The sequence below is a fragment of the Phalacrocorax aristotelis genome, chromosome 25, assembly GCF_949628215.1.
Source record: "Phalacrocorax aristotelis chromosome 25, bGulAri2.1, whole genome shotgun sequence".
Taxonomy (NCBI): Eukaryota; Metazoa; Chordata; class Aves; order Suliformes; family Phalacrocoracidae; genus Phalacrocorax; species Phalacrocorax aristotelis.
This window is the reverse complement of record NC_134300.1, coordinates 1,300,784-1,317,441: the sequence shown is the minus strand read 5'-3', so window position 1 is coordinate 1,317,441 and position 16,658 is coordinate 1,300,784. Positions and strand designations below refer to the sequence as shown.

General features: G+C 55.6%; 1 protein-coding gene across 1 annotated transcript; it reads right to left on the bottom strand.

Moving 5' to 3' along the window:
- Nucleotides 1–959: 959 nt before the first annotated feature.
- MEX3A (mex-3 RNA binding family member A) lies at nucleotides 960–15,402 on the bottom strand. The gene is made up of 2 exons (XM_075075410.1): nucleotides 14,564–15,402; nucleotides 960–3,444 (listed from the first exon to the last, which is right to left on the bottom strand). The coding sequence occupies exons 1-2, from the start codon at nucleotides 15,027–15,029 to the stop codon at nucleotides 2,339–2,341; spliced, it is 1,572 nt and encodes a 523-aa protein (XP_074931511.1). The 5' UTR covers nucleotides 15,030–15,402; the 3' UTR covers nucleotides 960–2,338.
- Between the last annotated feature and the right edge of the window lie 1,256 nt (nucleotides 15,403–16,658).

The window sequence follows — 16,658 nt, the reverse complement described above, 5'->3', positions numbered from 1 at the left end:
CATCCACTACAGAGCCTAGGAACGGCGTCCACCCCTCCATCTACCGCTTGCCCCTACGTAATATTTTACCGTTGATGCAAAATGGTGGAGGCCCATCGTTTTCACGCCCCTCCACCCGATATCTGAAGATCGAAAGTGGATCTTTATCGACGCAGAGCACCGGAGCAGCCGGCCCCGAGAGTGGCGAGCTCAGCCTCTCCTCCAGTGACCGAGGGTGGCCTGAGCAGACCATACCGGGGCGGAGGCAGTAACCGGGAGCAAGCGGCAGCAAACTGAGCAGAAGAGGGGATGTTCCCAGGAACATTATTACGATGAAAATAAAGTCTCCTGTAACTGAAGGGAAAAAAAAAAAAAATCTCAGGCGATTTTTTTTTTTCTTTTCTTTTCTGTAGAACTGTCTCTGCCAAGTTGTGAAACTTGTTGGTTCAGTTCTAAATCAGGGTCCAGGATCTGTGAGCAGAAGTCGAGGGGTAGGAAATGGGGAAGTGGTGGTGGTGGGAGAAAAAGTATATATATATAATTTTACATACACACATATATATATATATAGGTGCCTGATGAGTTAAGTGCCTATATATATATACACACGTATATTTATAGACAGGTATACTGGTACTCGATAGGTTAATCCAACACACATCTTTACCATCACAGCATTTTGGCATCCAGAGACTGGTTGAACAAACCTGATGATGTTAAGATGCTGGCTCACATCGCATGTGCGTTGGCACAGAAGCCAGATTCGAAGCCCATCCTCTCCCACTTCCCAATGGTTTAAAAAGTATCTGATTTAACAAAACCAGGAGTCTTGAAATGATTAAAGGATGTTCGACAAGGCAATTTTTTGTTTTGTTTTGTTTCATTCTGAAAAAAATATAATATATAAAAGCGGCCAACCTCAGGAAGATCCAGGTAAAGGACAGCTGAAGAGGTTTTGGTCCATAAAGAAATACTTTTTCTTCTTTTTTTTTTTTTCCCCCCACTCGGTTTTGGGTAACAAAAGTTTTGGTCCAGTTTAAAAACGACGACAACAAAATTATATATATAAACTCGGTGTGTTTTTTTTTTTTTGCTTTCTGTTGGGATGCACGTTGGTTTCGCGTGGGCTCATTGCCTGTATTGCATGATCGTCTTTCTTAGGTTTTGGTGCGATATATATATATATATATATTTTTTTTTAAGAAAAGAAAAGCACAATGTTATGTGTGCGCGTGTGTGTGCGCGTGCGCGGTGTGTGTAGCTGCAGCTGGCATCGCTTGGAAAAAAGGATGAAGAGTGAACTACGGAAACGCGGAAGTCGAGACACTCCCCCCATGGATGGGAACTCAGGACTGCTTTTGAAATACCCTGTTAGTGACTCCTGATTCGTCTGATGAACAAATCCCTGCTCGGATAAGGAAAAAAAAGAACAAAGTTCCAGACTCCACGGTGGCTCAGAATAATAAAATAAATGCTAATCGCCCAGTGTGATTCCAATAGGTTCTTCCAAACCTTCTTCAGTTTCACCGGCGTAATTTTTATTTCTTCATCTTCTTTTTTTGATTTTTTTTTTTGTGGTTTTTTTGTTTGTTTGTTTTTTTAGAAAAAAAGGAAAACAATAAAAGTTCTTTAGCTGCTGTGGTTTTTTTTTTTTTTTTGTTTAAATCTTTGAGGTAATACAGTTGTGCCCTCGTTCTAACAGGTTCCCAGAGGTTGATGGTTTCTTTTTTGTTTTTCTAAATCCCCGTCATCCGCTTTCCTTTCTTTCTATTTGTTTCTTTCTGAGCTCCCAGTTGGGCCGACATCCCTCGGGGGGAGGAGAGTAGGGGCTTCAGACCAAGATGAAGATTGAACGTGGCTGAAGAAGAAAGGCTGGCAGGGCCCTCCCCGCATCCCTGCTCCCTTCCCCGTCCGACCGAGACGGCCTGGCTTGGTCAATGCAGAGAAGTCCCAATCTCACCACCAAAAAAAAACTGAACTAAACCGCTTTGCTTGCGAGATCCGAGTGTGCGTTCAGAGTACTTGTTTTAAAAAAGACATTGCAGGCTGGAGCATCGTTCGCCCTTCAAAATTTCTGGCTTTGCTATTCATTTTAATTTTATTATTCACTTTTTTTTTTTAAAAAATAACATACATTGCTTGTAAAATAATTTCTTTTTTTTTCTTCTTCTTCTTCTTTAAATTAATTTATTCTTTCATTCGTTTGTTCTTCAGATGTCATTATTATTATTATTATTATCATCATTATCATTATTATTATTATTATCATCATCATTTTTCTTTCCTGGACCCCCCCACGCTCCCTTCCTACCCTTGCCCCCCCCCCCCCCACCCCACCCCAATGCCCTGCTCTGTCTCTTTAGGAAAATATTCTAATGGCCTGAGTGGCTGCAGCGTGGCAAACCGGGCACTCTGGATCAGTCCTCTCACAGATCCTCACGGCACACTCCATGCAGAAGAGGTTGTGGCCGCACGGCACCAGAGCTGCCGTAACTTCGCTTTCGAAACACACCATGCACTCGCGGCTGCTGGAGACGGATGTCCGGGCAGCGGTAGTCGTCCCCAGCTTGGAAAACCCTTGGAGCGGTTCCCCCTGCGACCGCCTGGGGAGACCGGAGAGATTGGGCTCTTGGATGGAGGAGGACGGGGAGCGATGTGAATTTGGGTGGATGGCGCCGGTACTGCTGGACCGCTGCTGCTTCGAGAAGAGCACCGAGACGGGGTTGGTGTTCTCCTGCCCAGCCCACATCGGGGCACCCGACTCCGGCACCCCGTAATACAGATCTTGCTTGTTCACGCCATAGTTGGGGAAGAGGTAACCGTAATTGAAGTCGTTTTGGTCATTCAGCCGGGGGGTCTCGTAGACGGGGTCAACGGAGCAGTCGCCGATGCACCCCAGGCTGTTCTGCCGGAAGGTGGAGAGGGGCTTGCAGCCCGGCGCCGGCGTATGGACCCGCCAGGCCTCCGAGTAGCGGTTCTCCATGCCGGAGTCGGGGCTGCTGGAGAGGAAGTCGTTCTCGTTGTTGTACTCCAGAATCTTGCCCGTCCTCACCGCGATGTGGGTCTCGATCTCCTCCCGGGCACGCTCCACGTTGCCCGGCGCACCGGTGATTTCGAAGACGGGGTCCCGGTCCCGGCTGGGCGTGATGATGTAGGTGTTGGTTTGCTGTTGGATCCTCTTGATGGTGGCTCCTTTGGGACCCACCACCAAGCCCACCACGCGATAGGGCACGCGCACCCGGATCGTGACTTGCCCCGGCAAGGTGGGAGCACTGCCGAAAGTGGTGCCAGCCTTGTTGCGGGAGGCCCTGATCATGGAGAAGTGCTCTGCAGCGGAGATGATCTCCCGCCGGGCCATGGCCACGTCCTCCCGCCGTCCCGTCACCATGAAGACCGGCTCCTCGCCCCGCACCGGCGTCTTGATGTAGGTGTTGGTCTTTGCCCGCAGGGCTTTGATCTTGCAGCCTTGGGGAAGAGAGAGAAAACAAAGCAGGGAGGTTAGAGGGGCTGTCCCGCTGCCCTGTGAGGAAGCCTGTCCCCACTGAGGCCCAGGCCCCACCATGGTGCCCCTCAGAGAAGATGGACGCCCTGGCTCTCTCTCGTCAGGGACAGGAAGGATTCGGCTGACACACGGGGCCGTGAGAGGCCCTGGCGGTGACAGCAGGGAGCAGGGGGGACGCCGAGTCCACGGCCAGGCATGGCCGATGGGGAGCCCCTTCACCACCCTGCGCCAGCTCACGGGGAGCACGACGGGAGAGACGTCACCCATAGAGAGCAGGGCCCTCCATGGGGAATTCTGTCCTACTGTGGAGCTTTTGGGGTGAATCTGGTGTGACCCGGGTCACTTTTGGGGGGCCAAGTTTGGGGCAATAGCAAAGATGCAGCAATTTGGGCTCCCCACCCCTAATATGGTGCGACCACTAGAAGGCCAGGGGGTAGCGAGATGCCGGTATTTGCTTTGGGGTCAAAACAGCAAGAAATGGGGCAGGGCTGCCTTCCTGTGTCCACGCAGAGCCCCACCACAGACCCCTGCTCCCGGCAGGCATGGCGTGGCTGCCCGGGGAGGGGAGGCCATCCAGCCAAGGGCTGCGTTTTATCCTTGACTCTCCATCTGGTGTATCAAACGGCGATGGCCGCAGGCCTCCGCACCACGGCGGTCCCGGCGCTCGGACCCTTTTCTGAGGTCATGCCAGTGCTTTTACATATCAGTACCCACCTCCATGGAGCCCACCGAGCCTATTTCCCCTGCTCCTTACAGCTCAGAAAACATCTTTCTGCTTTTCCAAAAAAGGCAAGAGACTTTTCAGGGTGTTTTGGCTTCCAAATAATTTTTTAGAGGCGTTTAGAGCCAGCTGTTTGACTCCAGGTTCCTAGATGACACTAGGATGCCATCAAGCAACTAAACATTTTTACAGATGTGGCACAATTTCCTAAACTACTTCTGGAAACCCTCCGTGCTGCTGTCCCTCTAACCCTTCTCTACAAAAGCCTTACTTGGTGCCTGAAGTTATTTTCAAAGCCTGGCACCGAGTTCCCGCGCAGACTGAGGCTTCCTTTGCGGGCAGGTTTGCTCTAAGCTCGGGTCTCTGAGAAAAATTTTAAAACGTGCTTCTCCAGGGCACTGCATTTCGACTAGTGCAGATGGAATAAGGCAAGCATTTTGCCCTGGTTTCCTAAGGATTCAGGCACCTGACTCAGGGGTCATGGAACAAGAGGGTCAGGCTACGACATTGAAACCTCTGTGGGATCCCCCACCTCTTTCCTCTCCACCCCATCTTCCCCCCCAAAAGCAGCCCATCTCGTGTCCTCTCCTCTGACCATCAGACACCAGCAAGTTTTCTTCAACGTACCACGCCGACGTCATACTTTAACACAAGATGACCTGCAAACGATGCTTCTGCAACCCAGAAATTAAGATTCCTCCACTAGTGGGCTGGAACATTATTATTTATACAGATCCTAATAAATAACAACATCTCTCCCAGCTGGGAGTTCAGGGCTGCCACTCACTTAGCCCTGCCACTTATCTGCAGCTCGTCTCATGAGACACAGACTTGTGACATGGGGGTGTTTACAGGAACGTAACGATCCCGCCACCACGTATCATTAGCAAGAATCGAACCCCGCACCTTTAGTGATAAAAACAGAGCCTCGTGCCACCGCAGCTGACAAGAATAATTCCCCGCGCTCGCAGCGGTGGCAGGCGCCGCACACGGTACAACCAATAGTTACAGCTGCACAAAGCATGCTCAGCCTGACAGGTCACACTCACATCTCGCAGCATCACATGGGCACCGGGGTGCAGCCTCGTCAAACTGCAGGAGACTGTGTGAACACGAAACCTCCCAGCATAGCTCCGAAACCCCACCGCCTGTCCGAGAGTCTTGGCATTGGTGTAGGACACGTGCCGGTAAATCCTGACTTTGCTGTCGACTCCTTTGAACACCTCAGAGCTACTTCAGCTCTCCGAGCCTCAGTCCCCCATTCGTGGAACGGGAAGAATAGCTGTCTCTTGCTGTGTGTTACTGCAAAACTTCCTGTAATACTTAGCATTGCGATGCTGCTGCATTAAACCCATCTCTAAGCCACTAATTTCATGTTCCTGGCAAATGGAAATGCTAGACCTGACCCAAGGAAGGAGCTGGGCAAACCCCCAAAATCCAAACCAAGTCCACGCTCCGCCAAGCCCGACGTAGCTCACACGTTACTCCCCGCTGAGTTTGCACCCTGAAGTCTACTCGCAATGCTTTGTTTAGGAAAGTTTCTGAATAGTTGATGAGGACCAATGGTCACCTACAGCGTTGTATTACCAGTACTTCGGAAACTCGAAGATCAGGACTTGACAGCGCTAGGCACGACACAACCGTAGGATAAAACCACGCAGACAAAATCACAGAATAAAGGTTCATCCCAAGGAGCCCGTGGAGGGTGGGACAAGGGGTCACCTATGCCCTCCCGCAGCCCCAGGGCAGGCTCGGCTCTCCCCACCCCACGCCTGGCAGACATTTCCCTGCTCTGCTCCTGTGCTGTTCGCTCCAAAGATGGAGATTCCATCTTAGAAAGATTAACCGAGATGCCACCATTTCCCCAGGGATATCACCGGAGCGCCGCGTGGAAAGAAAGGGGGTGTCAGCAGCAAGCATCCCTGCTGAAAATTACTCCCGTGCATCACCCCAGGCTGAAGTAGCATTTGCTGAATTCCTCAGTGACCCACGTTCTGCCTCCCAGGAGCGCAAGGCTTGCTCTCGTTGGCAAAAGGACCTCAGGTAGGCGTTTGTCAGTGCTAGGCTTGGGTTCAGCGTTTTTCTAAGCCACGGGACAATGACTGCGTGTGGGGGGAGAGGGATCTGAGCCCAACACGACGGGAAAAAATCAAGGAGGCGACACAGAGGGTCAGGCAAGCAGAGCAGTGACAAAGGGCGGGGGCTCCATGCTGGGGACAGATGGAAGGAAACTGTGGCAAGGAATACACATGAATGAGGGCAAACGTAAGCGAGTTGCACGAGCCGGAGAGCGTGGGAAGGAGGGAGTTAGGGATGGAGGAAAGGTGATGGAAATTGAGGGAGAGGCACGCTGTCATTCCTCCGAGGGAGGAGGATTAGGGGTGGGAGGCAAAGGAGAGACCCCCCAAAACGGCAAAAGGGAGACAGGCAAGGAGAGAGCATGGCGAGAGGGGGAGGGAGGATCTAGAAACGGACAAAAGGACGCATGGTGCAGTCGATGGTGTGAGAAGCAGGGGGAGGAGGAGGGAGGGTCTCCATGCAGGCCTGCAGACAGGAAAGCCAGCTTTGCAGAGACAGACAGATGGGGGATCCTGTGCTTAAAAACTGGAGAAAATAACCCCACAGGAAATTAGACCAACTCCATCAAGCCCAGCAGCCCAGCAGGTTCAGCGTCCCAGATCTCTAGCAGCTCTAAATTGGTGCAGACAACAGGCCAAGCCAACAGCAGTATAAATCCAGATAACTCCACCAACTTCCAAGACAGCCGCACTGATTTACATCAGCTAAAACCAGGCTGGGCTTAAATCTGATTTACCCACTTCGTGCCAAGGCTCCCAGCCCATCCCAACCCCAACCCTGGCTTCGCACAACTGAATAGGGGCTGAACCTTCTTTGACACCGCTCCGTTTCTGACAGAGCACAGCCAGATCAGAATGTGGCCCTTTGTATCCTGGCTGGAGGAGCAGCACGGTCCTATGTGCTTTTTTTTTGAATAAATTTGTCCTGTATGGGTTGTTTTTTTTAATGACAGGCTTTTTCTTCATGTGTAACTGAAATTTGAAAACAACATGCAACAAACCGCTTCACTTGGTATCCTGAAAAGGGGAGAGAACTGCTTAGTAGGTGGTGTTAAAAATGTAAAACTAAGAGGAGAAAAGGACCTGTAGAAACTATAATAATATATAACTTTGCTGTAGTGTTCTACTCTTTAAGGCAGTGTGCAGACATCAGCTAATTGATCCCTGGCAGACTCCTGCCAGTTGGATTTTTATATTAGAGAGAGAATTAAGCCCTTTCTTGTTGTGTTTCCACTACCTAGCCTCTATTATTCTGTTTTTTGCCAATAGCACAGATCCCAAAGCATTTTGCAAAGGAGCCTTGTATGATTATTTCTTCCCCCCACCCCTTTCTCTTTTTAACTTCAGTTAACTGATTGCCAATTGACTCAAAGTAAATGTGTTTGCAAATTACCCTAGTAACACAAATGGTAACGTACAGGAACAAACCCTTGAGGACCGTGGAGCCTCCGGCACCCAGACCAGTCATCTCACCAGAATTAATCCAGCTAGCTTTGGCTAAAAAACAAATAAATAAATGGAGGCTAGACAAACTGGGGAGGGATGGGGGGAGTTGGGGAGGTTGGGATGCACAGCCACACTCCCCTCTCTGCTTACCCCAGCACCAGGGCTAAATAAACCCATCGGAACTAACAGAGAAGGCTTCGAGGGCTTGGTCCCCGTGCCCGGCTGCGGCAGTTGCTCATGAGGGCATCAAGGGTGTAGGACGCACCCGACCTGACTGCGGTTGGCTTTGCATGAGCCCATCCCAAATCTTTTCTCTCGCTCAGAGTGGCGTAAACCCAACGCGCTTCCACGGGCCCTCGCTGTGGTTTGCGCCGAGGCTCCTGCGCGCTGCTCCGGCAGCGGGAAAAGGCAGACGGGATGGCCGTGCGCTGGGATGCGCCCATGGGGTGCGCCCGCTGCACCGTGCACGCCGTAAATGCCAGCAGAAGGACAGCGCGATGGCAGATGCGGCCGTGCCCATGGGGTAGTTCCACCGGGTGTTTTATTTCGGTGTAAATTCGGAGTCGAACCCACGGACAACCTTCTCCTTACTGCTGCTAAAAGGCCAAATCCTGCACGGGTACATACTGCTATTGATGTAGTCTAGAGGGCCTCATCTGGCACAAACTGGCACACGTCCAGCATGTTTATGCCCAGAAGTATGGAAAGCATCAGAGGTGCTACCCCAGCTTAGAGCACACAGCTAAGGATCCAGCCCCGAGGTGGGGTTTTTTTGTTTGGTTGGGTTTTTGTGTTTTGGGGTTTTTTAAAAAACACACCGCACAAATCACTCCAGGTCCTTCTATTTCTTGTTTTCATCAGATAAAAAAAAAAATTATCTCTGCAGACAAAAGATTTTTAGCCCTCTTCTCATTTATACTAACACACCTTTACGCTGCACTGGTATAAATTACACCTGTAAATACCCCACTTAGGACATTTTGACATCGCCGGTGCAGTATAAGAGAGCCTAAGGGCAAATTAGGAGTTGGTCTTTTTCCTGTTATAGACCTAGAATTAAAGAGGACCATAAAATAAACAACCCTCAAATATCTCTGGTAAGGTGGGGCATTCTTTTCCCATTTAAGATGAAAGCCATGTTAAAAGACAAGCACACAAAGAACATCACAAATAAACCCTCCTGAATATCTGTGGGGTAAGATTTTGCTGCATTGAAAACGCGATGAAAGTGGTGTGAAAAAAACACAAATGCACACAAAAGGACCACAAACAAACAACCAAATCCCTTTGCATTGAGATTTTATTGTACTGATGATGCAAGTTGTGTTTACAAGGAGGAGGGGAAAAAAAAAAACCCCAACACACTACGAAAATAAGCCACCACCTCATTTCAGTGCGGCGATTTTAAGCTTTTTCATGCAGTGATGAAAGTTGTTTATAAAAAAATAAAAAGGAAAAAAAAAAAAACCATACAAAAAAGAAAAAGCAACGCGACCCAAAAGCAACATCCCAGATGCCACACACAATCGCTGCCTTGTTGTGCGGCGGAGGAAAGTTGGGAACTCAGGCTGGAAGCCCCAGGCCCCGAGCAGCCGCTCTCTGCCAGCAATGCATCACATCGGGGTGGGTGTGACCGCGGCCCCCCGCATGGCACAATCCTGCGCCCGCTCGGAGCCGGACGGCGCGCGGGGGGCAAGGGGAGCCGCCGGGGGGGACACACGCAGGAGGAGGGGGCTGCCAGACAAAGGCAGGAACGGGGGGCAGGGGCTCCCACCCAACGCCAGCACGCTTTCCCACTGCCCTAGATTCCGGCCGGCTGCTCTGCGGCGCGGTTCACTCGGTCAGCGCAGCATCCAGCAGCCGGATCCGATGCGCGGAGTGTGCGTGTCTCCCTAGAAAATTCCCTTTGTCTCTCTCCCAGACTCATTTTTCTCCTCCCACCTCTAGTTCAAACCGCACAAAGTCGATCCCGTTCTGCACTTTTCCCCGGTGTAAATTCAGATGGATTCTCATTAACGCTTTATAACAACCTGCCGCCGACTGCGATTTCTCCCTCCCTTTAAGGCCCATCTCGAGCTGCTAGAGCGGCATAAGGAGGTTGGGTTTCAGGCCCCACCAGACCGGGTGGCTTTAGCCCCGGTTTACGCGAAGCAAGCAGACAACAGGATCTGACCCCCTCGCTGCTTCTAGGATGCTGTACATCCACCTCCACATGGTGGGTGGGGGAGCTGCAATCATCAGACTTCCTCAATGAAAAAGGCTTCCTTGGACTATTTTTAAATGCTGAAAGCGTTAGAGCATGTTTGGAGCTACACAAAGAGCCCAATCACCTGGGGTTAGTGGGGCCTCTTGTTATTTGACTTCACCTTGCCAAGAAAGAGCAATTTATGTTAAGCTCCTCTCTCACATAATCTCATTCCTGTTGACAACAGGCTAGTTAGAGCAGGCTGGGAGATGCTTCATCAAAGGATGTCTCTGGGTACAGGTGACAATGGATGCTACTATTGATGATGAGAGCAAAAATACTGTTATAGGGAAGGTACCTGCTGGGAGCGGGCAGCTTGCACTGTTGTGCCCACGCAGCGGGAAGCCAAACCGACCCGCTACCTTCTGCCCGTGCCTGCACACACCAGGCACACAAAGAACCATGACCAGGTCTCCCTAACTACAAGGTCCAGCCTTAAATGTGTCCCACTTAGAGTCCAGCAGCCTCTTCCCCGGCTCCACCGACAGCAGCCCGGTTTGTCGGTGGGAGCGGGTTTAACGCTGGCAGAAAAGTCAGATGCGCACCTTCGTCAGTCTGAGCTACACCTGCCTCCGGCGACTTCTAGGGAAGAACCCGGCCATCTCGGTGGCTGAGGACTTCTGCCACTTTCCAAGTTCACGGTCTGAACGGCCAAAGCATGACACCTTTGGACACTCTCCACTCTTCCCAGCATCCCTCCCATCTCAACCTACACCCTGGGGTTGCAAGAACCTTCTCCTTTGCAACTCCCTTGGTGCTCCACCATCTCCTCAAAAAGCACCTGCAAAACCACTTCAGCGCTTTGTTTTTACACCCTGGCAAATCTATCTGCGTAGCTCCGAGAACAGGCGCCGCCCCGCAAAGGTTCTTGCAGGGAAGATGCCCACAACAAGAGTTGGCAGGTGAAACACAAGAGCCACCGAGCATCCCAACGCACCACGCAGGCCCACACCGGCTCCAAAACCAGGGAGCACCGTGCATGCCACGGCACATGCCAGGATGTTCAGCCACCCAAACGCAGCACGGCTGGAGTTCACTCTTGCCATGTGCTAAGGGAAGGAGGGAACTACCCGCAGGAGCCCCGACACAGGCGGACATCCCGGCTCCTCACCCTAGCAGCAACGGGCCGGCATGCATGGAGGTCATGGCTCCACTTCCAGCCAGGGAAGGGAAGCCATTGCCAACCATGGCCAGGGGCAGAGTGGAAGAGGTCACAGACATCATCAAAGAACCTGTTATGACTTTATCCTCTCATCCTTCCTTTTCCAGTTTCCTCTCCTTCACACCAATTCACAAAGCACTCCTTGGCACAAGGCACCCAGCTCTCCACCGCGGACCCCGGGGCATCACAGCGGAGCAGCTCTCGGCGCCCGGCCCACCAATTCCCGCGAAGTCCCCCTCGCAGCAGCCCACGATCTCCTCCCCGTGAGTCCCCCATCCCGCCCAGCTAGCGGTTGTGCCGCTGAAGAAGCGCTGCTCGAAATCAGCGCACAAACCGGCACCACCTCAAACTCGAGTGAGGTTTCCAGCACGCGATTGGCTCCGCGAGGGCACATTAACAGTTCCCGGGGAAAACAGGGAGCCACCAAGCACAGGTTTAGCTCCTGCAGCATCTCTCATTCCAACTGGAGCCACCCCCTCCACCGCAATTAAACCTCTTCGCAAATCACACTTACAAACATTCCAATAAAAATATATGGGGCTTGAGCCTTATTTATACTCAAGTGCCTTTACACTCTTCCAGCAAAGTAAAGGGCAGTCTTACAGCAGGTGGAAATCCCGTTCCCAGACGCAGGTGAAAGGGCCCCCGTGCCCAGATCCAGGCCTCTTACATACAGACGTGCCAGTAAGGTACGCTTCCAAAGATGGGAGATATTATTTTAAAATAACATGAAGGAACAGTGTCTGATCAGATCAGAAAATATTAAGTTAAAGAAAAAGCTCAACCCTGGTACCAATTAAAGCCCTGAAATAATTTTTATTTCACTATTATCCCCCCCTTCCCCTTTTTCCAAGATGTTGATCACCCTATTCACAAGTACCTATAAACCACTCATTTCCTTAGAAAACTACCAGCCCCATGAGCGTTATTAAGAAGGGGGTGACAACCTGCAGTTTCTGGCTCCCCCCCCAGGGTTCCTGGTCAGGCACCCACGAGAGCGCAGGATTTGGCCCCGCAGGGTGCCCTGCACCTAGCTCCATCCGAGAGCAGACCCTCGTAATCCGGCTTTCCACACAAAAACAAGACCCAGGGGACATTCCTATAGGCCTTTAAAAATAAGCGTGGGCCACAACCTCTGCTGGCGTACAGAACTGTGGCTGCGGGGCCTCTGCCGAAGCAATCTTGGTTTCTGTCAGCACAGGATCCGGCCCACCCGTCCCTATAACGGGGCACCACTTACGCCGTCTGACCCACTAACCGATGGAGCGCTGCCGAGCCCGCCTTGCCGGGGCTCTGGCCCGCTGACATCTCCCAGTTTCCCAGATGTGGGAAAGCCCTCACATACGCACACATACGCTAAAAATGGTGGAAAAAAAAATAAATAATCCAGGTCTCCACATTCCTCTCCATCACTCCGGGCACAGCGCTGCGTACCGTACACATCGAAACACACCCCCTTCTAGGGAGTTTGGGGCGGCAGCGAGATGCAGGAAGAAAATAGCCCGGGCACCTCCCGCATCGTCTAACGTTTCCCCTCGATTCCGCCTGCTGAATCCTCTCTCTTTTCTAACTTTATTAAACAAAGGGGGCCTGATTCTCCACGGCCTCGCACCCGCCAGCGCAGAGTTGGTGCAAAGCCCCGCCATTTCTGCCTGAGCTCAGCTCGCGGCACTGTAAAAGCATCCCGGGGAGGATCGGGCCCGGGGGGGGGAGGATGATCTCGGCCATACCTTCATCCCCCTCCCCAGCCTGCGCTTCCCCAACTCTCCGGCGCAGGGGCCACGATCCCGGCGCAGGGGGAAGCCAGAGCAAGAGCCGTTCCCTCCGCTGCGGGCACCCTGAGTTTTGGGGGACGACGGCACCCTCATGTACCCCCTCCCCGCTCTCCATCCCAGTGTGGGGACCGGCCTCTTGCTTTGCTGGTGAGAGAGAGCTGAACCAGCGGAGGCCCCATTGTTCCCAGCATAGGGATGCACAGCCATGAGCCATTTGTATCGCTGCCCCTTGCCCACCTCGGCCACCGCATCCCCTGCTGGGAGCGCTGGTCGCGAGGAGCCACCCCCCCTCGCTATCAAACTGCAAACCCCCTGCTCGGGTGATTTTAATTCCCAACCCAAGAGGAAGCATCTGGATTTGGAGCCGCAGTCTCTGCCCGTCACACTTCTAGAGCGTCAAGTTACTTGCTTAGAGAAAGAAAAAAAAAAAAATCCCACTTAGCCACACTATTATTATTTTTTTTTCCCCCCTCTGTAAGCGACACAAAAAACTTCTCTCGCCAACCCCATGGTTTAACCCTGTGTCGGCTCCCGCAACGCCTCCCCGCAGCGCACCTCGCCCCCACACGCACACTCGGGAGCCCGGAGCGGTGGGGGTGGGCGAGGGGTGACTTAAGAGTGGGTGTGGTGTGTATATATATATATATATATAATTTTTTTTTTTAAAGCCCTCCTCCATTCCACCTCGCTCCGCACAGAGCCGTAAGGAGAACAAAAGCATCCCTGTCGCGGAGCGCGGTCAGCGGCGGGGCCGGGCTGCGGGGGCGTGCGTGGGGCCCACGCGGGACGCGCGGGTGCCCGCTGCGGGGTCCCCGCTCCAGGGTCCCTTCTCCGGGGTCCCCTCTCCGGGGTCCCCGCCAGTCACATGGCTGCAGAAGGAGTTCAACTTCCATCGAGGGGTCTCTCGGCCCCGCGCTAGGCCCGGCAGCGAGCCCGCCCGGCCCCGGCGAGCCCCGCCACAACCACACCCCCTCGCTCCGCCGAACCCAACAAAGGGGATTTTTCTCCCCCCTTTGCGGGGCGCGGGGAGCCGGGGCCGGGCTCAGCCGCTCTTTTCCTTCCTCCCCCCGCTTTATTTTCTTTTTTCTTTTCCTCTTTTTTTTAAAAGGAGGAGGGCGGAGAGCGCCGTTCAGGAACAGCTCTTTCGCAGAACCGGAGCACCGATGGGCTCGGGGCTCCGGTGCAGACAGCCGGGCAAACCCCCGCGCAGGCATTCCTAGAGATTCCTCCCCACCTCCCCGCAAAAAATAAAAAGCAGCCCCCCCCCCCCCCCCCCAAAAGAGCAGCGCCCCGTCCGCGGCCCCGGGAGCCCCGCTCCGCCCGGGGGGCAGGCGGGCCGCCCCCGCCGCTTTGTCCCCGGCACGGCTGAGCCGGGGTGCCCGCCCGGCCCCGGCCCCGAACAATGGCAGGGAGGGAGGGGGCGAACCGCGGGGGCAAGTTGGCGGCCACCTCCCCCCCCCCCACCTCCCCCGGTGGGGCGGTCCCCGGCCCTCCCGGCCGCGGGGATGCGGCGGGGGTGGTGGGGGGGGGGAAGTTTCCCGAGGCAGGGGCCCGGCCGGGCGCGCGGGGGGGGGTGGGAACACGACACACACCGGGGACCGGGCGTGGGGGACGCACACACACGGACGGGACCGGGGGCGACCCCCGGCGCTCACCTTGCCGGCCCACGATCTCGGCCACGTGCTCGGAGCTGGGCACCGGGACGCACTCGGTGGTGTTGGAGCTGCTCTTGAGCCGCAGCTCGGCCTCCTTGTACAGCGCGCACAACTTGGGCTCCGCCGCCCCGGCGCTGGGAGCCGACGAGCCCTTCGGGGCCGGCGGCGGCGGCGGCGGCTGCTGCTGCGGCGGCGGCGGCGGCGGTGGCGGCGGCGGGGGCTGCTGCGGCGGCGGCGGCGGCGGGTTATTGTTGTTGTTGTTGCTGTCCTCCACCAGCACCACGGCGGAGGAGGAGGAGGAGGAGGAAGGCTCGCCTAGCCCCAGCAGGCAGAGCTGGTCCAGGGCGAGCTGCAGCGCCCGGTCATCCTCCAGCAGCGCTCTGTCTTTGCCGCTCCCACCGAAACAGCCTAAATCGCCGAAACCCCCGTTCCTTTCCATTATCCCTGGTACTACCAGGCTAGGCATGGCTAACAAAGACTTGAGAGGGGGTTGGGTGGTGGTGGTTGGTTGGGGAGGGGGGGGGTGTGAGAGCGAGAGGAGGGGAGTGGGGGGGGGGGACACAAAGAGCTCGGGAGGGAGAAGGGAAAAAAAAAAAGGCAGAGGGAGAGAAACAGAGAGAGAAAAGGACCCTCCGCCCACCTCCCCTCCGCCTGGCCAAGCCCCTTTCTCTCTGTAACCCGAGCTCCCTCGCCCAGGCACTTCCAGCCCGCCGGGGTCCCCCCGCCGCCGCCTCCGCCCCCGGCTCCCAGCCGCCGCCGGGGTGTGCGGGGGGCCGGCGGGGCGCGGGGCGGCGCGGAGCCCCGCGGGGGGAAAACTCTTTTGTTTGAAGGCGGCTGGGCGCAGCGGGAGGCTGCCCCGGCCCGCGGCCTGCTGGGGGATGTAGTCCCCGGCCGCCGCGCATCCACCCCCCCCACCCCCACCCCCGCACCCCGGCGCGCCGGCGGCGGGAGCGGGACCGCCGGGCACGGGGCCACCCGTGGGCTGCGTGGGATCGACCGTGGCACGGGTGGAGGGGCTGCATGGGGACCCGCTGTGCCACGGGTGGAGGGGATGCGTGGAACCCGCCGTGTCACGGGTGGAGGGGATGCGTGGGGACTCGCCGTGCCACGGGTGGAGGGGATGCGTGGAACCCGCCGTGTCACGGGTGGAGGGGCTGCGTGGGGATTCGCCGTGTCACGGGTGGAGGGGCTGCGTGGAACCCGCCATGTCACGGGTGGAGGGGATGCGTGGGGATTCGCCGTGGCACGGGTGGAGGGGATGCGTGGAACCCGCCGTGTCACAGGTGGAGGGGCTGCGTGGGGACTCGCCGTGCCACGGGTGGAGGGGATGCGTGGGGACTCGCCGTGGCACGGGTGGAGGGGCTGCGTGGGGATTCGCTGTGCCACGGGTGGAGGGGCTGCGTGGGGACTCGCCGTGCCACGGGTGGAGGGGATGCGTGGGGACTCGCTGTGCCACGGGTGGAGGGGCTGCGTGGGGACTCGCCGTGCCACGGGTGGAGGGGATGCGTGGAACCCGCCGTGCCACGGGTGGAGGGGATGCGTGGAACCCGCCGTGTCACAGGTGGAGGGGCTGCGTGGGGACCCACTGTGCCACGGGTGGATGGGCTCGGGGGACCTGCCGTGGCACAGGTGGATGGGCTTAGGGGGACCTGCTGTGGCATGGGTGGAGGGGCTGTGTGGGGACCCACTGTGCTACGGGTGGAGGGGACTCTGGCCATGGAGGGGCCACAAGTGGAGGAGGTGTGCATGGGGAACCAACAGCTCTCACCCTGGTGCAGAGGAGCCGTGGGTGGAAGGGGTCTGCGTGGGGACCCACCAGGTGCGGCCCAGCATGGAGGGGTCATGGGTGCGGGGGGACTGCATGGGGACCTGTCAGTGCACATCCCATCAGGAGGGGCTGTGTGGGGACCCGCCACTGCCCACCCGTGAGGGGGTGCAGTGGAGGGGTCAAGGGTGGGAGCATAGAGTTGCACTGGGGACCCGTGGGAGAAGCGGTGGCTCGGCAGGGACGCCTCGGGGTGGAACTGCTTGGGCGTAGGCTGGCAGTGGCACCGGAGGCTGTGGGGTGAAGGGTGGGGAGAAGGGGACTGAGCAT

Bases quoted from the DNA above. Each gene is read 5' to 3' on its own strand.
- MEX3A (XM_075075410.1), bottom strand. From the start codon at position 15,029: ATGCCTAGCCTGGTAGTACCAGGGATAATGGAAAGGAACGGGGGTTTC. The intron at 3,445-14,563 runs GTGAGCGCCGGG...CTCTTCCCCAAG, and splicing joins CGAGATCGTGGGCCGGCAAG to GCTGCAAGATCAAAGCCCTG.